The sequence below is a fragment of the Montipora capricornis genome, chromosome 8 (assembly GCF_036669925.1).
Source record: "Montipora capricornis isolate CH-2021 chromosome 8, ASM3666992v2, whole genome shotgun sequence".
NCBI classification, from domain to species: domain Eukaryota; kingdom Metazoa; phylum Cnidaria; class Anthozoa; order Scleractinia; family Acroporidae; genus Montipora; species Montipora capricornis.
The window spans coordinates 42,404,865-42,427,364 of record NC_090890.1 but is presented as its reverse complement, the minus strand read 5'-3'; the positions used below and the strand labels follow the sequence as shown (position 1 = coordinate 42,427,364).

At 40.2% G+C, this 22,500-nt stretch overlaps 1 protein-coding gene across 2 annotated transcripts in view; it reads left to right on the top strand.

The window, feature by feature from the left end:
- The window catches only part of LOC138060479 (transient receptor potential cation channel subfamily A member 1-like), a 42,806-nt gene that overhangs the window by 16,939 nt on the left and 3,367 nt on the right, over window positions 1–22,500 (top strand). For both annotated transcript variants that reach the window (XM_068906272.1, XM_068906273.1), the window contains 20 exons: window positions 1,646–1,694; window positions 3,387–3,584; window positions 3,706–3,789; window positions 4,065–4,147; window positions 4,253–4,414; window positions 4,823–4,934; window positions 5,457–5,626; window positions 7,034–7,118; window positions 7,292–7,351; window positions 8,864–8,944; window positions 9,158–9,228; window positions 9,619–9,757; window positions 10,932–11,027; window positions 12,894–13,063; window positions 14,901–14,961; window positions 15,355–15,429; window positions 16,939–16,977; window positions 18,783–18,953; window positions 19,359–19,427; window positions 19,546–19,668. In XM_068906272.1, the coding sequence (XP_068762373.1) occupies window positions 1,646–1,694; window positions 3,387–3,584; window positions 3,706–3,789; window positions 4,065–4,147; window positions 4,253–4,414; window positions 4,823–4,934; window positions 5,457–5,626; window positions 7,034–7,118; window positions 7,292–7,351; window positions 8,864–8,944; window positions 9,158–9,228; window positions 9,619–9,757; window positions 10,932–11,027; window positions 12,894–13,063; window positions 14,901–14,961; window positions 15,355–15,429; window positions 16,939–16,977; window positions 18,783–18,953; window positions 19,359–19,427; window positions 19,546–19,668 (2,098 nt within the window). The remainder of the gene's footprint in view (window positions 1–1,645; window positions 1,695–3,386; window positions 3,585–3,705; window positions 3,790–4,064; window positions 4,148–4,252; window positions 4,415–4,822; window positions 4,935–5,456; window positions 5,627–7,033; window positions 7,119–7,291; window positions 7,352–8,863; window positions 8,945–9,157; window positions 9,229–9,618; window positions 9,758–10,931; window positions 11,028–12,893; window positions 13,064–14,900; window positions 14,962–15,354; window positions 15,430–16,938; window positions 16,978–18,782; window positions 18,954–19,358; window positions 19,428–19,545; window positions 19,669–22,500) is intronic.

Genomic DNA, 22,500 nt, shown 5'->3' with positions numbered 1-22,500 from the left:
AATCGTTCGTCCTTACTCCGCCGCCGCACAGAAGTAACATTTGTGAGTGATCATCGGTAAGTTTTCATTTAGTTATTTTTTTACAAACGTGTTCAATTTTCTTCCTTTTTTTATTTGGGTGCGTCGTGATTGGTCTATATCATTAGTTAGTATAATTACATAGGTGATTATTGAAAATTCTTTGCGCTGATTAGTTGCACTTGAGGTGATTATTACGCAATAATAACCTAAGCGGTTTTTTCAAAATGGCCGCCAACCGTTTGTCGAGGTAATAAACGAAGAATGAATGGTTTAAAAGAAAATGCATATTTTTCAAATAATCGCCGATGTAATTATACTAAAACAATTATTCATCTCGCCTTCGGCGAGTAATTGTTAATTATTAATTGTCTGGGGACTCGCGCAATTGTTCGGAATAATGAATGTTTAATCATGGTATTAATAGTTGTTGCTTGGAATTAATGGTTATTGGAATAATAACGCCGTGTTGGTCACAAATTCATTGCGGAACCGGTTTATTTCCATGCCAAGACATTACAATGACATGTTATCAAGACAGGGGAAAAGACCATGTTCCAGTTATCAGAAAGAAGAGGATTTTTAAGACATTTGCCGTTCTTATGTGCGTTTTTGGTGCGTGTTTGTTCATCCGACAAAACAACGCCAACTGCACATGCGCCACAGAAAAATCGGATTCTAGCCATAGCATCGACGAAGAATGGTTCGAAGGAAATATAACAAAGTTTCAAGCCGAAGCTAACACTTGCAACTACATTATCCTACGGAAAACAACAGTCAAGCGTTATGGCGACTTTTCGTGCCATAGTTCTAAAACCCGAGGGATATGCGCGTTTAAGGTCTCATCCCTTATTGAAGCCATTCAGATTTGCAACGCTTACGCTGATGTTTGCTCGGGATTCGCTCTGACAAGAGATATGATTGCGCGCTTAAAGCACCAAGTCAGACGACTTACTTACAATAAAGGAGAGGCTACTTTCATTAAATATGCATTCGTAGCACGGATCGGACACAGCGTGGCTGAATCTCCAAAGCTTTACGGCAAGAATGGTGCTTAAAAAAGCAAAGTTTAAATGCTTGCAAATTAAAGAGGGTTCTTGAGATTCTGGTGTAAGGAACATCCTCCTTGTTTTTACTGAATCCGAAAAACTAGTGATACTCAACCCCAATTGGAATTTTCATGCTCGGATCATCCGACTTATTTTGCCTAATGTGTAGGCTTTGCTGCTAATTCAAGCAGTAAGCAAGAAGCCGTGTATTGCATCTGAACTACATCATTTTAATCGTTTATCTTCAGTTGATCTTCAGTTTTGCATTGTTTGTAACTTTACTTTAGTGATTTAATTATTCTGTTATTGCTCTAGTGAGCTTGCTTTGATAAGTATTTTGCTTGTTTCCTACGTGTAAATTGAAATAAATAAACTTCTCTTGGCGGAAACAATCATAAGTTTAAATTACTTCAAAATCAGCGCTGTTCACAATTTCATCAGTGGGTAAATCAAACGGAGTACGTATGATCTTTATGTTAAATAACTAGTATTTGAATGCCATAGTCTTTTAATGAATCGTAAAAAAAGCGCATTTTACCACAGGTTTCACCAAAATATTGTGTCTTCTGTCTGTATAGGGCTTCTTTGTCAGGCAATGTCGAAATCATCGAGCATTTGATAAATAAGGTAAACGTGTATGGGGGAGGGGAGGGTGGGGGGTATTAGTGGACTGAAATTTAAGAACAAGTAAATGTCAAGGAACTGACCTTTACAGTGAAACTAAAAGAAATTTTCTAAACCCATGAATTCAAGGAAAGCAGAAAATTCTGTTACATGAGTCAGTTATGATATTAGAGAATGTTTACACTCGACAACGAGTGTAATAGAACGAGTTCTGGGAATTTGATTACTGCGCATTCGCAGCCCGGCTTGCTTAAGTCGTCCCGGCAAGTTGGTCTTCGACGACTTTATATCAAAAAGTGAGTAAGTACGAGTTTGTCACAAGGAAACTGCTTGTGATTTAGAACTGTTTTTTTTTTTAGTGTAAAGCTGTAATAATCATATACTAACAATCCTCAAGTGTTTAGGAAATAATTTGGGAGGTTTTCAAGCCTGAAAAGCAGTTTAAAATGCCGATATTTTGCCAAAGAATGTTGTGCATAGAATTGACTGGAACTCGTACTAATACACTTACCCAAATAAGTAGAGCACGACTTCAAGAACCGATTACAAGTTGTACTTGTTCTCGTATTCACACTCATTGCCGATGCTACCATTCTCTATTTAGCCGAGCGACCCTTCGTGGAAAGGGCACGTAAACAAATTTGAGTACTGCTTGCTGAATCTTTGCCATTGTCACCTAACCACGTTCCCAGGGCTTGTCTCCGCCGAGAGTAGGGCTGACTGAGCCGAGGAGCGGGATTGTGAATCACATATTTCTCGGCTGAATAGTGCAGATATATCTTATAATTTTATAGCCGGACAGGGTTTACCGGGTTTACTGCACCGAGAGAAACCCACTGGTAATAAAAATTCTCTCAAATTAGGAGGGAAAGGGGAACTCCTAACCGCATGACACCGATGTTAAACAACACTTCGAACGTTTGCTTAGCTGTCAACTAAAACTTTATATATTCAGGTGAGAAATGCCACAAACACCGACGGGGGCAGAAACATAAAGGAAAGAAAACAAAGGGCACAACATGAACAACGAACTCCATTTACTAGGCTCGTATGAAATAAGCATGACATTTGAAGCCCGAACTTAACCCATCCCGGGAGGGTACCGGGGGATGCCTAAAACACTGAAATAATGTGAAAAGGGGATGCCCATATGACTAGCGTTTTGGGTACGGGGATACCCAAAAGGCGCCCATATCACTGTGACACGGCCCGCCCTACTCTAGGCGGAGAAAAACCCTGGGAAAGAGGTTGCGTGACAATGGCAAAGATCGTCACCCAAGCGCTAGCGTATGTCTCTTGGTGCATGTTCGAAGCGCAATCACTGAGAACGGGTAAGAGCGGTTGGTGGGAGCCAAAGCAATCTTTCCAAAGTAGACTGGGAATTGGTTGGAGGTACTGAAAAAGAGAGAAATTCGTATGCTCAAGTTTCAACAGGTGCAATGATTTCAAGACAAAAATTGGCACGCGAAAAAATGTTCCAAAGAAAACATTACCGATCTCAAAAGCTAAAGAAAAACCCTTGCTTCTCTCCTAAACATTATTAGGATAACTTCCTATCAACTCCGTCATATCAAAGCAATAATTTTGGGATCCCTTAACATTTACGAGTTGATCTATAGGTTCCTATGTTTACAGTCCCCGGCTTACACACAGTCGCTCAAAACTGAACATCATGTTCCTCGATATTTTTCCCAGGGAGCTTCGATCTCCCCATTGCCAGGCTCGGTCGGTCCATCCCCCCTCATGTGTGCAGTCAAAGGAGGTCAAAGGAATGCTGTGATGTATTTACTGCAGCAGGGAGCACCAATTGACTTTAGGGACTCGCGTCAGAGAACCTGCCTTCATGTTGCAGCCCACAGTGGAATTGTGGATACAGTTGACATTATCCTTGAGGTATGAGAGGGCTCTTAGGGGCCAGAACTTTATAAAAGTGGTCTTCGTTTCATGTGGGACTGATGACGAACACACATAATCAGGGGTGAGGTATTTACAGGGAATGGTCTTTTATTTGCAGAATGGTGGAATGGATTTAATGAACAGTGTTGACGTAGACAGCAGAACTCCTTTACATTTTGCTGCATCTAAAGGAAATCCACAGGTGGGTCTTTTGTCATTTATCATTGTTTCTTTTTGTGACCGGGCCCAATGATGCTCAAAGTTTCCGTACGGCTTTCCTTTTAGCATGGAACCAGGCTCCGCAGTTGGGGTTATGGAGCGAAAAGGAACGTGGCGAAACAAAAATTGGCGAGAGAAGCGACCTGAGCGGGGAGCTCGGCTCGCTTTGCTCGCCAATTTTCTTTCGATCGCCACGTTCCTTTTCGCTCCATAACCCCAACTGCGGAGCCCAGGCTATTTTCCTTTTTTTGTTGGCAGATCATTAAAAGGCTTCTCTTCGCGGGAGCTGATGTTAATCTCAACGATGAAGAAGAAAAACTACCTCTTCACCTTGCTGCGGAGTTAAGATCTTTTCTTATTGTTAACTTTGCCTGATTTTGATCTGGGATTTTCGTCTCAAGCTCAGCCACTGATTGACGTAACACCACTTTGTGGCATCGTTTCAGGAGTGGCAGCCTCGAATGTGTAAAATTGTTGCTGGAAGCCAATCCCGAATCCCTCCATAATCTGGAGTACAGACTAAGGACGCCGTTGCATTACGCTGCCTGTGAGGGACACGTCGAGATAATGAAATTCCTGTTGGATCAAGGAGCCAAAATAAACCAGAGGTACACGGACAAACGTATTCTTGGCACTGCGGGTCACCAGCCTGCGTCTTCTGATTCGCTTTATTTTCAATTGCATGCTGCAACATAAGATCAAATGTAATACAACTAAACGAAGTACAATACATTTATGCATTGTAGTTCTCCTCATTAGCTCGTTTATGCCTCATAACTTAGATGTTCACTATCATGATGGATTAAAGTAAAGTAAAGTTCACTTATTGTCTGTTTTGTCTCATTTACAAGTTCCAATTGATGGCAGTAAGAAATGTGGTAAATGTTGGTGAGAGAGGAAGCCTGGACAGAGGCTGTGTGTTTATAAATTCCAGGCCTCCCCCAAAATAACTAAAAGAACGACGAGAACGGCAAAAAAGCGCAGTAATTTCAATTTTCTTGTTTCATATTTTTCAGGGACGAAAATCACCTCACTCCCCTTATGATAGCAGCACACATGGATCGATATCATGCATTGGTAACACTCTTGGATTATGGGGCAAAAATGGGTGCTCTCTCCAAAAACAGAGTAAGCAATACTTATTTCGCGATATCCGCAATGCTAATAAGATATTACGTGTATCTTTTTTTTACATTCCTTGACGGAACTCCAGCTTTGCTCGGAAGAGAATAAAGCATTTTAATTTCTCGAACATTTTTCTCACACTGGCTCACGTATCGATTTAAGAAGAATCTTTATTCCTTTCGGTATATTCTTGGAAGTAGACAAGCCACGTGCGATACCTCTGGTAAATGTTAGCTGGTGTAGTGCGGCCTGCAAAACTTTATAGTCCACTCGATTCGGCTTGTAAGTATATAAGTCGATTCGACTTATTAGTATACATTTTTCGGCGGTTCGCTCTGAAATAAGGCGCATTGTGTCTCTTCCACTGCACCGTGGATCTTACAGTTGGGCTACCGAACTCGGTTCGTTTGAGTTATTTAATTACTCTCCATGCTCAAGACTTTCAAAAGGACTTTAAATTTTACCACGTCGATTTCACTGAACGGCTACATAAATCTTCTATACTATATTAATTCGTTCCTACAGAGCACAGCACTCGATGTAGCAGCGTATTTTGGCAACCCGTGCATAGTACGGGTGCTGCTTGACCATGGAGCCAGCGTGACAAACAAATCTGTTTTCGGTATGGGCTGCTTGGAAGCGGCAATTTCAGGGTCCAAGGAGGAAACTTGCATGGAGATCATAAAACATAAGCGGTGAGGAGGCTCCGCATATGTACTTTATATGTTGCTGTTGCTGTTGTTTTTTTTCATGATCAGTAAACAAATTCCACTGCTAGCCCGTCAAATCTGGAGACCACTCACACCGGGAGGGTGTTCGAAATCAGTTGCTACCGATGAAATTAAACGACAAAGTTAACTTTAAAGGAAACATCCAGTTCAACTAAAAATAACTCTAAATCAAAGGAAATAACCTTTACAGTCAAATCAGTCTAAATTTCTTGGAAACTCGGAAGGCGTTTGTATTCAAAGTAAATGAGTTTTAGAATTTTGTTTTCAAATGTCGCGGGCGCCGCTATCTTAAACAATTATTACGTGTTACGGTTGCTCTATTGTTATTGGACAAAAGCTTTTTGTGTCAGATGTCTGACAATAGGGCAACCATAGCACGTCACAGTTGTTCAAGATAGCGGCGCCCGCGATGTTTGAAATTGAGAATATACGATTTTCCTGATAAAAACACTTTTAAACAAATTTCGAACACAGCAGCAGATCATAGTTTCACGAATTGCTTTTCGGGCCCGAAAAGCTTCTGGGATTTTTGAGCAAGGCCCCTGGGGCAACATATCCTCTACCATTGAAATGACTATTATCGACAATTCGCAATTTTCTCTGAAATGACTGTTATCGTCATTTTAAAAATACTCTGTCCCAGGACTTGTGGTAGCAGATGAAAAGAAAAAGAGAAAATGAATGACACCCGTGGACGGGATTTAAACCCGGAGCTCCCAATGTGAAGGAACTTTTTTTATCCACTTAACAACTAAAGATCAACTGGCTGACAATTGCACCGATTATTTATCAAATCTAATTCCTATATATAAAATCATTGCTGAATAGTGGTTAAGTCTAGTACTTGATTTTAAAATGGTTAGCTTTCTCTTAAGGTTTGGTAACCGACATTTTCTCCTCTTTTCTTAGCTGGTGATAATACACGTTTACAGCGGCATTCGGAAGAAAAAATATCTTAATATTTTTTAAAAAATTATTCTGTCAGTTAGTGATGCGGCAGTCTAGTGGTTAAGTGAAAGGGTCATTAATTGAACATTCCCAGGTTCGAGTCCAGCGAGTTTGGGCATTCGGATTTTAAAAATAGATATTCATTTCCCATAATCCTTATCAAGCGCTAAGCGTCCTAAATTGACGATAATAGTCAATTTAGAGAAACTTAGGAATTGTCGATAATAGTCATTTCAGAGGTAGAGGATGAGTTGCCTGGGGAGAGAAAATAAGTGGTTTCCCTTTGCGTCCTCTCCCCAGTCTCTTACTCTCAACACGCTCTCGCTCTCACGGCGTTTTTCTCCGCTTGGCACAGTCTGAACTAGGGAAGAGTATAACTTTTACCATTATTATTAAAGGTTGTCTTTTTTTTTCGTTTTCAAGCTGGAAAGAAGCGGTGAAAGTCAGTGGCAGTGATGGATTTTGCTTGATGAAACAACTTCTCGAAAAATTTCCTGAAGTGGCTAAGGTTAAAAAGATAATACCTCTTTTGCAATAACAATAAAGAAGAAAGCAGTAAAGAGAAAACTAAAAGCAATAATATTTAGATGCCTTTTTTTTTGCATTTCTTCACTTTATGCGGCGATGTTATCTCGTGTAAGGTGTTTATTTTAGCTGTGAGTAGCATTCTTTTTCTTACAGGTTGTCTTGGACAAGTGTATTCAGACTTCTTCACACAGCAAAAAAGACCCCAATTATTCGGTGGGTTTCACCAGCAGTGTCTCAGTTCGAGTTTGTCCTTACAACGACGTGCGTTTCATCATGCAGGCTTATATGTCCAAAAATCGGTCAGTATAAAATGCAGACTGCAGACTGCAGACTGGGTCTAAAATGCAGACTGAGGCCTAAGCCTAGGCCTGGGCCGAGGCTTATTTTGTACCATAGTCTGGATTTTACAACCAGTCTGCAGTCTGCATTTTATACTGACCGGTCCAGAACTGTTCCTCATTAGAAGTGTTCCTTTGCTCTAGTCCCCAACTCAAACAGCTCTCTCTTCTCGGAATACAGACAACTAACGTGACAAAGGCCCGGTCCCCACAAATGCTGCTGTTTAAGTAAAGAAAAACAGCTGCATTTAATGCATCAAGCAATTCCAGCGGTGCCCATCCCCCCCTCAGGCAACCGCGGGGCATTTGCTCAAGTTGTCAGTCCCGGGGGTGGGGCATTCGCAATTTTATCGCGGCCCGGGGGCTGGGCATTAGCCTACCCCGGGCATTTGACACACGTGTTTTCGAATCAGTTAACATGGAAGAGTTTATCGGAAAAGACGAGGCCTTCGTTAAAGACTGGCTTGTCCGTCACTGACTCGAAAAACTTGTGAATGTTTTTAAAAGTATGTTTTCTCAATTTTAGGTATTTCTTCATTTATACTTGTAAGCATATGAATATATAAAAGCGACAAGGTGAACTAATGTCACAAAACAATCACTGACGTGAAGACTGCGTAAACACGACTACTTCGCATTTCGCATTCAAAACTAGCCTAGCAATTTTTAAATTCATGAAAGTGGAGTTAAAATACAGAAGGTTTGCGAATTCAAATGATGCGATCTTCAAGACCAATCTTGCGAGCTTAAAATGCGATTCATCATCATTTAAAATGTCTTGATTCTTCACAGCGACGAGGTGAACTATATTTGGTTTATCAAAAAACGATCACCGACGTGAACACGGCTATTTCGATCCCGGGGGCGGGGCATTTGCCCTCTTTCTTCGTCTCCACCCCGGGGCATTTAGACAGCTTATGTGTCCACACCCCGGAGAATTTGCCTATTAAAAAAAAAAAATGCTAATGCCCTGGGGATAGCCCGGCGGAGGGGAAGGGGCACTGCTGGAATTGACTGATGCATAACCTATGCCAAAAATAACGCTAACCTTTACCCTAACCTTAGTTCTTGGAAATCGGTAGCAAAGGCGTACACTTAAATGGACACTTCGCGTTGGATGTCAACTGGGGTTGGGTTTGCATCTAATTGGTGCATATCTGAACATAAGCATCCAATTGGGGGCAACAGAGCAACTCCAACAACAGTGTTCACTTTACAAGCCATGACAACGAAACCGACAATATCGTTTCTTATTCTTTGAAGTCGTGAGGACATAGAGCTTCTCCTAAACGCTTGATCTTTCTAAGCAGGTTTTAATTGAAGAGATATCTCAAGCATATTCTGAAAGTATTGTATTGTTACGAAGGAATTTACAATCTCTCCTTAGATTTCTTACATCTTTGAACTTCTCGATCCAGTCCCTGACGAGCAAACAAATTTAGAAGGAAACCGTTACTTTGGACCGAAGGTAAAAGACAGTCGTTTTCTCTTTCTTCAATGAATAATGAAGGGAAATAAGTTATGCTGGACTATTATTATTCTATAAACCTGCGAAGGGCAAGAGATTGACTATTTAAAGTATTTTTTCCTTCGAAATGTTTGTAAATGTAGAGATCGATGAATGTATTTGAAAGATATTTGAAGATAAGTACTGTACTAAAAATAGTTTATTTCTGTTTAGGTGATGCTCATTCAAGGCCACAAAGAACTTATCCTTCATCCCTTGACTCAGCAACTCATGTGGACTAAGAGGTATGTACTATTAAGACTGAATAGGCACGAGTTAACGCTTGAATTGCGCAGACCACCGGCTCACGTATGTTGAAATGTCAAGCAGCCACTGCTTGACATTTCAACATACGTATTTCCCTTCTTTGCCAATTTTTATTGCTTTGGCTTCTTGACGGCAGCGTTGAGCCGGTGGCATGCGCAATTCAAACGTTAACTCGTGCCTATTCAGTCTACGACGCCGACGATGACGGTACCGGTCATGATGAGGATGACGATGATTGTAGCGGACGTATCTAAGGAAACGTATACAGAGCCAGATCTGGCTCTGTGCCTTGTTGAAGTGATCAGTCGCGTGTTCAACGTATACAGATAAAGGCAACAGTTCTCACAGTTTTCCTGTCCATTTCGCAGAGATGCTCTGACTATGAAGTACATCATCGCCGGCTTCTTATTTCACTTGTTTTTCACCATAAACCTGACGGTCATTTTACTGTGTCTCAATTCTCTTGCCATTGAGGTTCAACGCAACACCACCTCCTGGTTTTCCAAGGTAAGTCCATGCCGGAAACGGTACAGAATATTTTTAAACTGTTAAACAAAAATAAAGGTCAAGGAAAATTGGAAAATCCAGGGTGTGAAAATTGTAGAGATCAAGCCGAGCCCATGAGTAGGAGCTTGCCTCTCCCACACAAGCCCTTTGAATCAACCTTTGCGCGTATCTTCACAAAGAGCTCCACGAGTTCTTTGGCTATGCACGCACTGTTTTGAATGGACAATCAGAATAAAGTTATTGTCAAACGGAGAAAAATTGCGAAAACAATGTATTCAAATTGATGTAAATTGTGTTAATGTGAATCTCCCGCTGAAGGGTTAGATCCAAAAACGGAAAGATAAGCGCCAAGGTTGACTCAAGGATCTTGTGTATAGGGAGGCTCCTAGACGTGGGGTCCTGAGATATCCCACTGACGTAGTTAATTGAGAGGCCGGCGTACCGCAAAAATTACGGACCGCAGTTTTCTCCTCTTCAGTTTCGCATATCGGACAAAACTTAGGTTGAAACGTTCAGAACCAGCTGAAAAAAAGAGTTTAGGGAGATCTTTATCTATCTCTTGGTTAGGGTTAGGGGTTAGTTTTCATCTCAAGTATGAAGAAAAGGAAATCTTTGCACGGATCTTCTCGACGTTTTGTCACGTATGCGCGTTGTCATGTCAATGCAACGTCACATCCACTCTTGCGCCATTATCTGCCATTGGAAAAATTCAAACTAATGAAATGATATATGAAGTGAATCATATATTGAACTGCGGATATGAAATCAAGTGAAGCTATCATGATATCCTCGCATTTATGAACGCAATTTTAGCAATTCAAAACTGCGAGGATCATAGCTTCACTTGAAAATTCAAACTGTTTATAGTGGGTTTTAATTAAGGAGATTTGTGCAGAGATTTCTTTTCCTTCTCACTAGACAGGGAAATCAAGGAAACCTCTCCCTATCCAAGCAGGGTACTAGGAAATCGAATCAACCTGAAAAGCGAATTATGAAGTCAACCAGGGCGTCGGTCGGAGGACCTAAACCTCCAACTACCAGTCCTATTGCACGACACTCTGAGTTTCCATTTTTCCCCTTTTTTGTTGGGCTTATTTGTAGATAGCAATGTTCTTTAATCAACCTGGTTAGGTCTTAAAAAGTCAATGAGCAATTGTTCTCTGTTGCTACTCAGAATTTGTGCACTGGCGATTTGGAATCGTACAGAACAATATCAATGGTAATATCAGGGATGGCTTTGTTGAGCCATATTTACAGGATTCACGTCGAGGTAACGTTTGATAACCTGCTGAACAATTTATGATAGATTAGCTACACTAACATGAAAATGTAGCAGTGTATGCAAGTTTTGTTAGCATCACTGAAAGGACAACTGAAAAATCCGAGTACGACTCAAACCTACCACATCAGTAACATTGGTTGGGTGCTTTAGCCATTGAGCAACCAACAGAATTCCTGGGGATCTAGTTCGTTTATCTAGTGTCATCCGAAGATTCGTTTCTCACTATATCGCAAGCGACGTAGTCGCAAGTGGAATCGGAAGAAAAGAGATAGGACGCAGCTCTTTACAACCTCTAATTTCGTTGCATCCGTTTAGGACGCAGCTCTATTGTTAGGGTCCATAGTTTCTTTTGTATCGTCCTTTGTGTCCGTTGTTTTCGGAACCGATCCCGAGAAATTCTTACCCTTGCGACGCCGATTCTCCCGAGCTTGTAAACGATTCCTGTTATGACTCCGCTTCCGTCGCTAGTGAAAAGCATCCCTAGTAATGTTTAGTGCAACCAAGAACCGTTCTAAATCTTTGCAGAAGTCCGTAACCCAGAATTGTCGATCTGCGATGGAATGCGGCCAATAGCTTTACGGTATTGGCCGTATTTATACTAGAGGACGTTTAGACGCATTAAACGTCTGACCGTAAGTAGGACTTACATAAATACAGGACGCACTCAACTTTCGATTCTCTTTAAAAGAGACTGGGATTTAGTCGCTAATGGGACTGGACGCCTCAAAGACCGATTAGCACGAAAATACGAAGTCATAAAGCCCAGTATGCAGCTTTCGTGTCAGTTCCTTAAGTCATCATCGACGAGAAAAAGAAGATATTGAGTTACAGAGGTTTGCCACAAATAGGAAGAGGTCAAACAAACGATTTTTGGAGCAGATGGACGACGATGTTGAGGTGGCAGAAACCCTTGACTTGCCCTATGTGGTGTGATTTTGGGCAACAAGGCTAGGCTAGAAAGAATTAAAAACGATGAGAGAAACAACTTCTGGTGGAGGACTGGCTATTATCGCTGGGATAACAATGTTTCTGAAAAGAGCCTCGATTGCATGCGCCTTTTATTGATAAGTGCGTCCCAGTTTATTGCGTCTCGTCTTTATACTAGATGGCTTAGACGTCTGAGACGACTAAGGCGTTTGCTAAGCGCGTCGTTTGGACGTACTTAACTTGAGATGCTTAATTCGTCTAACGTTTAAAGCGTCCACCTTGATTTCCCGTATTTATACCAGTCGTCTAAGATGTCTGAGACCGGTGCCTTAGACGTCCTCTTGTATAAATACAGCTATTAAGAACGGCTACTGCTAGATTTTGTGCGGGAAGAAAACTAAATGGCGGCATTACGTTCCGAGAACGATCCATGATTTTACATTAAGCACGAGCAACTCTCGCGCGGGTAACTTGTTTGCAGTTACTAGCTTCCGGACCAATCAGGAGCTTTGCGTCTGATGATTGGCCATTATTTGGAGGGACCAGGCCTCAGTTGTTGAAAAGGCGGATAACGCTATCCACCGGATAAATCACTATCCAGCTGATAAACACTAGCAAAGCAAATTGAGTCCAGTGGATAGTGATTTATCCGGCGGATACCGCTATCCATCTTTTGAACAACTGGCACCTGTATTCTTTATTTAGATAATACCGTAAACTGATGGGCCAAGGCCAAACGAGAGATATCGACACTTTTGGGATATGGACTTCTGGCACCGATTGTTCAAAAAGGTGGATAATGCTATCCAGCGGGTAAACACTGGCAAAACCAATTGAGTTATCCACTGGATAGTGATTTATCCAGAGGATTTCGCTATCCACCCTCGAAAAACTGGGGTGCCTGATCTGTCATCATTTATCTTACAGAAATGGAGTTACTGGCTGGACGTTTCTAATATTCTGGAAATAGGGACGTTCGTACTTGCACTACTCGCTGTCAGTGCGAGGGAAATTAAACTCAGTGAAAGTTATGAGCTTTCCTTCACTGTACTTGCAGTTCTTCTAGCATTTCTCACACTTTTGTCATATCAACAAAGGTAAGGTTACAGCTGATTGCTTTGTTGGTAAAAAAACAGCGCCTTTTCGTCCTCAGAAGCCACGATGATTCTTTCGGTCAGACCCAAGAGCGGCGACCTCGTAGTCAAGGTTACTCTCTGTAACCGCTGGCAACCACTATCGTTTAGAATTTTCTGAGATTCCGCAGAAGACCCGGAGGTCTATAATTAACGGAAGCCCTGGTTCGGAACCAGCCAGAAATGATTAATAGCGAACTTTTGATTGGAGTAAAAGTTTTGCGTCGTGGGCATGCGCAGAAAGAAAACGTTTGCTCTCTAAACTAAAAGTACGAGTCCTTAGTTCAGAAAAAGTGTACTCTACAGTAAAGTTCTCTTCGGATGTGTTCGATTTACTTATTCTGAAATAGGAATAAAGGAAATAGCGTCAAGATTTCCCTTTGGAAGTACATCAGGAAACATATTTTGAAAAACATTTTGCCTGGAAATGATGGTGAACACCTCTTTTTATATTCGGATAACATTAGAATGATCCTAGGGGAATTTTGAGAAGGAGACCTGTTCATTCTTATTCCGGAAAAAGGTCAATCCAAGCCACTATAACAGCAAACGTGAAGTTGAAGTATACCAGTGTTACTACGATCAGAAATAGACGCAGCTTGATTTGCAGGATTTGCGTGTGGCTGTGCACGTGCCGGCCGCGGCTCGAAGCCATCTATGACCAAACAACTGGTCAAGTAACGTTCATAACTGCCATGATCTAAAAATATCTTGACATTGAGGCGGTAATAGAATCGAGAAATGAGGAAGGACAGGAGTCTATGACAAGGAGAGAGTAACTCCCATACTAAACCTATGTGACGGCATTTTTAACAGAGCGATGTATTTTTAAACTACCTTTTCCGCAAAACAACAAAGGCAGTTCCGGTTCGGTGACGCTATGACGTCAAGTGAGTTTCTTGTGAGATGATTGGTTATGAGGTTCCTGTGAGAGTCTCATCCGCGGGAAATTAATTCTAAAAATAAATCGGTCTGTGAAAACGCCGTGACATGCACATAGGGCTGTTTTTCGCTTTTAGTCATGGGCTCCTGGGAACGACCGAATATGACGAGATGACAGATTTACTCGCATTCAACGGTTTTAGAGCCCGAAAGAAGACAAAATGGCTTTTCTCTTGGCTGGCGTCTTCGTGCTCTCAGTCCATGTTCTCAAAGAGAAACCGCTGAACGAACAAAACGCTTAATCAATGGAAAACACTTCTCTCAGCAGTTCAAATATGAGTCTTTCATGTGTTAAGTCTCTTCGAATTTGTCTTCGATACTCCCAATTTGAAGTCTAACTGTCTTTGTAAATGGCCAACTGTCAGTGATAACATTCTGAGGAATAAGATTGGTAAGAACGGTAGGAAGCGACGTTCAAGTTGGTCAGAAAATTGAAAATTGAAAGTCAGGTACTCGCGTCCTCCACATAACCAAACGCCCATCCATTACCAATTTGGTCTAATTAACAATTAGACCCTTCGCCCACAAGGCCTACGGGTCAATAGCAAATGCAAGTTAAAAAAATATTTAATTGGGAATTCAACGAAAGAAAGCGTCACACTTTTCGCTACTCGAGGACTATTACTAGTAGCATAGCCAATCAAAATGCAGGATTTGCATTAGTCCACTAGTTGGGTGATACTAATGGATGTTGATGTTAAGATCGCTAATAAGGAGTTTATGCAACGAAGACGTCAACCAGAACGAGGACAAAGAGAATTTTCAGTTTCATGCCTGTTTATATTACTAAATAACCGGTGTTGTACGGGTGAACATTTAAAGGATTCATTTGAGATGTTACATTTGAATTTCTTTCCAGCATGTTTAAGGCTGGTATATATGTCACAATGCTGTTTGAAGTTCTCAGGACTCTTGTTATGGTAAGAGACTCGCCTAAAAAATGCAGATCATTAATTGAGGCCAATAATGGACTCTTCTTATTTGCACTGTAGTCAACGGTGCGCAACACTAAAAGTTATCCTGATAACGGCCACAACTGACGAACACCATTTCCAAGAAGCAGGGGACAAAAACTTAATCCATTTGTTCAGCCTCTCTCTATGCTATACCACACATTTGGGAAGTTAAATATTTCCACATTCTTCTTGAATTTCTTTCCCATTTTGCCTGAAACAAGCATAGTGCACACTGGAACACAGGGTTTGTAAGTAATTTGTAATTTGACGCGTCAAAGAAGTACTTAAGTAAATACTTTTGTGAGTCACTGCAGCTCTTTTAAAAAGGATAAGGTACATTTATTTCATTTTTTGCAGGTCATAGCTGAGTTTTTTCTTCTGGCTTTTGGTTTCGCTCTTGTATTCCATGCGCTTCTATCAAGTGAGGCCAATGTACGTTCGGTGTCTTCTTGAAGAGTGAACACAGTTTTATTTTAATTTCAAACGCCTGTTCTTGGGATTATAAAATATTTAACCATGTTAAGTCCTTCTTACAAATTCAGTTTTTGTCCCTGTTAAATAATTGAATGATTAGCTTGTTCTTTTTGCCGTAATTTGCAAAACTTTTGAGGTGAGAAAAAGATGGGCCAAAAAGGAACTTCACAAATATGTGGTATATGTTACATCGAGACAAGATAAGGATCACAGAGAGGGAGATACCCATACCCATTCAGGTTTTTAGGATACGTGAATTGCAGATAAAGAGGAAATCCGTCCGCATAGATAGTAGGTACCCTCGATCAAGGTGTCATGAAAGTCGCGGACGTTAAAGGAAACTGATTCCGTTTCATTAAAAAAATTCTGAGTAATTAGCAAATAGCGGCCCTATAATGAAATTTATTTACGTGTCGAGTCTTCTAGCGCTGGGACACTATCTGGGCACACTATACATAAAAATCAAAGCAATGTAACTAAAAAATGATATCAAACATTGGCTTTTGAGGAGACGGAAAAAACGGAGAACGAAGAGACAACCTTCTCGGAGCAGAGAAGAGAACCATTATACTCAACACATACACCTTATTCCAAAATGGTCACCATTTTAGTATTCTTTTGTTTTTTTGCAAATCAGCCCTTGTTACCTTGTTCAAGGTTAAATATTCTTTTGAATTTTTAGCTTAAAAACGAGGCAACAAGGGGTAATTTGCAAGCAAATAAAAAAATACTAAAATGACAGCCATTTTGGAATAAGGTGTGTACGTGGCGCGGGCGGAGTCTGGGAATCGAACCCAGGCCTCATTGATGGGATGTGAGTGATCTCATCACTGCTCAAGCCCTATTCCATACTCTTCCTCGTTGTCTCTTTATTTTCCTTTGTTTGGGCTTCTAAAATGAAGATCAGTTTTAATGCGTTTATTGCGTAGCCTCGAGGTCCAAGAATATGGCACAGTGACCGTGCTTGGACGTCTATTTCTTACCTCAAAATAATCCTTGCAGGTCTAATATCAAAGGCTTTTACAAATCAAAGAAGTCATAAGTGACTTAGGTGTACTTTTGATTGTAAAGATTGAATTGCAATTCTCTACTTTCTCAAATGCCATAATACACCTCTTGACCCCCAATAATTTGCATAGGCATTGTTCTCGATTTCTCTTTGGACATTTTCATATCCCAAGAGAAATGGAAAACAAGGATTGTGTAAAATTTTTGGGGCTTAAAGAGGTGTACTATGGGATTTGAGAAAGCAGACAATAAAAACATCATGTAAATAAACATTTCAAGTGAAAATAGGTTAAAAAGATGAAATTTTTCGACGTTTGAATTCTAAGCTATCTTAAAGCCATTATCAAGTCAAAATACAGTATACAGGAATAATTCCATATAAAGACAGTTATTGATGTCACCAGAGCAGAATAAATTTATATCAAAATATGAAGTACATGTTAAATTTGTTACTTGCAGGCTTCAAGAACGAAGACAAGTTTTAAACCGGAGGAAGAGGTGGGGTAAAATTATTTTTTAAATGAAGCAACCCGTTACACCTTACCGAATCATTCGAATCGCCTTTCACAAAAACGGTCTGTGCTATCCATTATACTATTCCACCAGGCGTAACCTATCCACATGCGCAAGTTGTAATTTTTCACTTTGGCTGTGCAATATAACCTGTACCACATAAAAAGCAATGTGGATTAACGAATTTTAATGGTGGAAATATAAAATGTAGTTTAGCGGTACCGAGCTGTGAGCTCTCAGGGGGGATTTTTCGTATATGGTTTAGGGACCAACACGATTCTCCCTCACTGTCATGTCGGGGACAGGAAGGCCTGTCGAGGATATGGGATCTGATAGATAGCACGGGACCAAACTCGGAGCTGGTATAAGCGACCTGCGGGCCGAAATTGTCATGGTACAGCGCTCAAGCTAAGAGTCCTGAGGTGCCGCTAATGACCAGTATTTTTTCAGTTTTTCACTCGGGAATGCGCAAACACCCCAATACTTCTTTGCAAAACAGTTTATTAATACGTATCAGTTATTGACCAAGCGTAAGGTCAAGATGGCTGGATGTTGGCCAAGTAGCTTTTTGCGTGTTTATGGACCGAGGCAAAGTCGAGGTCCATAAACACGCAAAAAAAGAACGAAGGTTCGACGTTGAACCGGGCCTAAAGGAATTATTATATGGGATAAAAAAAAACCAAAGAAAAAAAATGGTCTTTGATCTTGCGGGACCAGGCGAGAAATCCCGAGCGGGCAGTATAGCTCCATCTTGCCCGCTCGGGTAGCCAATCAAAGCGCGGGATTTGGTTCATTTTGCCCGCTCACGGAGCTAGTCATATAATAAATGTAAATAATTTGCTAAATGGTTGGTTTAAGACAGGTACTATGACCCAGGACACACGGCCCCGCTAGGTACTCCCGGCCAATGGTTGTGAAAAAACCACGTGAACCAAACTTCAATCTCAGTTCATATAATAACATGGGTTCAAAAAAAAGAGAAGGAAAGGAAGAATGAAAGTTAAAAAGGAAAAAGAAAACGTTAATAGCTCCAAGAACGTCTAGAATGCGATAAACGATTATTTTGGACATGTTACCTTAAAACCATTAACAGTATTGTCGCCACTGAAAACATTTATTATCCAGCCACAAAGAAAGACCGACTATCAGTAAGCTCGCTTTTAAAAAATAATTGTCGGGTACTATACCAACCCGCAGTTGTAATGACTACATTTCAAGCACTGAAAGTTTAATTCCTTAACCGGTCAGTTTGCCTTCCTCCTTTCCGTTTTTGATAATTCATAAACTTCTGATTAGATCCGTGTTCACTTCATGCGCGATTCCCTTTCTGCCATGCTGGGGACTGATACCTAAAAGTAAGCAAAGAGTCCAGTCACAGTCGGTGCTGTTAAAAACGATCCGCAGGGCACTGCTCAACATCTTGAAATGAATAAAAGGACCGGCGCGGAACTATTTGTTCAGTCAGATTTAGGACCCGAAGGTTAATAAATCGAACCAAGAGAACATAAAGTAAGTGAGCGAATTCCCCATATTTGGCCCCATACTTGAAATCTGAGTGTTTATTTCAAAGACGACACCTTACTGGTCAGTTGGTGTGAAAGTGGACCGCGCAGTCATGGTAACAACAGATAAAAATAGCCGTCACAGCCTGGGTACGATCTAAAAATAGATTTCAAAAAATTGTCATGGAGCACAGGGGATTTCCTCTCTCACCTTTTGATCTCTTGATCGAACTCGCTCGAATATTCTGAGCTGACAGAACGATTTTACCTTTTTACTATCACCCACAGGATCCGTTTGCCAGAATAGATCTGTCGCTCTTAAAAGTCATGGTTATGACGATTGGTGAACTAGAATACGTTACATTTTTTGTTGACAAGACTCTGTACATTCCTGATCTCGCCAGAGTTGTGTTTCTTATCTTTTGTGTCTTGATGCCGATAGTCCTCATGAATTTATTGGTAAGTTATAGCAATAATACTGATTCGGTTTCGAGATCATTTAACGCTATCGTAGAGGAAGAGACATCCAGTCACTCCAAAAAAGTAACTTGTTTCCTTGACAGCATTTCTCGGATGACGTCATAAACCAAGATGTCGATGGCCAGATACACATTTAAAGCAATTACTCATTTAATGAAATGTTCAACAGAAGGTTCAATAATTCTGTTATTGCTATAAATTGTAGATATTATCGTATTCTGACGAAATCTACTCAACAGCTCAATGTACAGGTTCTTTTCACAACTTCTTTTCACAGCATCTCTGATTTCGTTGTACTCTGGTGGATATAACTTTCCTCCAACTGATTGCGATGGACTCACAACAACAAACTTCTTTGTCTAACATTGGTCATTGCGTCAACAGATTGGTTTAGCTGTTGGTGACATTGAGTCAATCCAGAAAAACGCAGAATTAAGACTGTTAGCAGTACAGGTGAGGCGTATGCGGTAGGCCATACTGAGTAAAAGATTGTCTAAAAGATTAAAAATTTAAGTAATTAGTTAAATTCATTAATTATAGCTTTTGGAAAAATTTTATTGATCTTATTCAGATTGAGGACGTGTACAGATTCGAACGACGCCTTCCAAAGTTCGTTCTCAGACGACTGCATAAATCAATTGTCACAAAATATCCCAACAAACAGAGCAGTCATGGATGGAGGAGAGGACTTACGGTCAGAAACATGGAACACTATTTTGCTATATTGGGGAACATCTTCAAAGATGAACTCCTTAATCACGAATCAGCCCTTTTTTTCAATGTAGCCAAACTGGACAATGACCTAAGACTTTCCCGCAGGAGAGAAAATTCATTTAATTTTGTCCTCCCATCAACGGAAAACAAGAATTTAACAAGAGCGGGTGGCGTATTCTTTTCTGTATTTAAGTGAAAAGTCGGTTTATCGAGAATGGGCCGTTTGCATGACCATGTCAAGTGACCTTATCAATCATAAAAAATGATTGTGGTACAGAAATGGAAAGAGCGTGATGAAATTAGTAACATTGTCAATTTTGAGGCCACTGACATTTAGGAGAGAAATTTTACAGTGATTTTAATGCTTAAAACATTAACTGAGATTTATATGGAAACACTGCTGGATGGCAAGCTTTACTGAGAACACAATTCTTTTTACATTTTCAAACTTTCAAAAGCGCTCTAAAATCACGCACTTAAACGTCATTGGCCTCACAATTGACATTTGTACAAATGTGATCTCCGTCGCTCTTTCCATTTCTGGCATCTATTTTGTACCACAACCACTTTTTGTGTAAGAGTGTGTAAGGGTTGTAAGAGTGATGATTGAGTGAGTGAGTGTAAGTCCGTGGTGGCAAATAGGCCCACAGCGCGTGCATAAATCACAAAAATAAGTGGTCTGTTGGAAGTGTGCTTGAATTTCAACAAATGAGCCCCAAAAGCGGCAAGAATTTGTGTCTCTGATTAATAACAGAGCAGCTTCTATTTCCAAAACGGTGGAATTACTTGGTCACGGTGATAAATAACCTCGTCTAGGAGAGTGAATTTTTTACTTTGTAGGAACAATTGTCAACCTCGAGAGTTAGACGATTGTGATCTTTGTGTTGAATTTGCACATTTCTTGTCGAACTATATAACACTTGAAAGGGAAAAAAAAACCAAAAACCTGGTGTGTTGCCGTTATTTTGTCACAGATGTATCCTTTGTTTCGTGAATTTCTTTTTTTTTTTAATTTAGTATTTTTTTATTAAAGAATTTCTTACGTTAACGTACCCTTGAAATAAAAGACACAAAAAAGACACACATCATGCTTACATAGTACAAATAGATAAATATATAACTAAACACACACAACAGCTATTATAGAAATACAGTTACCTAGTATATGAAATACAGTGACTTCACTTTAAACATTACACTAATAATGAAAGACAATGGTGACATTACTTATCGGAAAAAAAACATTAATTAACTTTTCCCACATTTTATAAACACGACCTGTCCTGGCAATAAAACCCTGAAGAGAAGGTAAACCATTCTGGCATTTCTGAGAGTAAATATAAAACTTACCCAAAAGCAAAATATGATTAAACAAGAAAAAATCATGTGCAACATCAAACTTACCAAAAATTAAATCTTCTTCTTTAATGTTTTCAACAAAGATGTTATAATCACGTAGCCAGGACAAGACATGTTTCCAAAATTTAGATGATACTTTACAGGAAAAGAGTGAATGCTCTAAGGATTCAACCTCTGTTTGGCAGAAAGCACAGGTAGGCGAATGAGCCATGCCGAAACGAAACAGTTTCTTGTTTGTGAAGACAATGCGGTTTAAAATTTTAAACTGAAATTCTCTAAGCTTAGATTCTAATGTCGTACGAAAATCTAGCGAATAAACCCCTTTCCAATCAATATCTGTGTTCAGATACTTTGCAGCTAACCTTACGTTAGCAGTAGGCGTTGTCTGTTTTTTCTCCAGGAAAAGTCGGTAGATTTGTTTTGAGGAAACATCATAAATTGAAACCAAATTATTACTTATCAGAATAGCTGGTGAATCCGGAAGTGGATCAGTTACCAGTGCAGTAGTTTCCCTTTTAATTGTCAAGCGCCAGCTGGCAGGCATACAGTTAATAATACCCATATTTTTTTCTTGAGTTGGTAGTAACACGCAAAGTAACTTGATCACATTCGGCCGCTGAAATCGATGTCACTTTCGATTTTGCGATTTGCTTGTGCAGCCAAAAGAACAATAGAAAAATTTAACGTGGCAAAAATCTCCCAAAATCTTTTTCGCTGATGGTAACCTTTTATATTCACGGCACAAAATTTATGTTTGTTGATGTCGCAAATTTTGTTGCTGATGACAATTTTTTTTATTGTCGATAACTTCCTTCCGCTCTTCCTAAAAACTGTGTATCAATATTTATTTATGTTTGCATCAATGTTTGTTCCTCGTAAGCAGTATAGCAAAATCTTTACTTTGCTTAGTTTGCATTTTGGAGCGTTAAAATATAATTTTTGGTGCTGTTTCTGATAGAAAGTCGTATCGGAGAGGGCTTCACTTCAGTAAAATTTTGTCGTGGCAAGCTGTCAGACGCGCAGAGTACAGACTTAAAGTTGCTGTGAAAAAGAAGTTGAAGCCAATATTTTTCGATTCCCTTCTATTTTCTTCCATCTTTCTGGGTCTAGTATTTTATTACTAACTACATGTCTTCTCAGGGGGCTTATTGACCAAGAGTGAGGCCAAGATGGCTAGATATTGGCCAAGTTCCTTTTTTGCGTGTTTCTGGACCAAGACGAAGTCAAGGTCCATAAACACGAAAAAAAGGAACGAGACCAATATCCTGCCATCTTGACCGAATAAGCTTGGCCAATAGAGGATTTATTATATGGGATAAAACACTAAAAATGGTCTTTAATCTTTTTCGGGATCAAGCGAGAAATCCCGAGCGGGCAAGATGGAGCTATACTGCCAATCACAGCGCGGGATTTAGTTTATCAGTGCCCGCTCACGGAGCTAGTCATATAATAA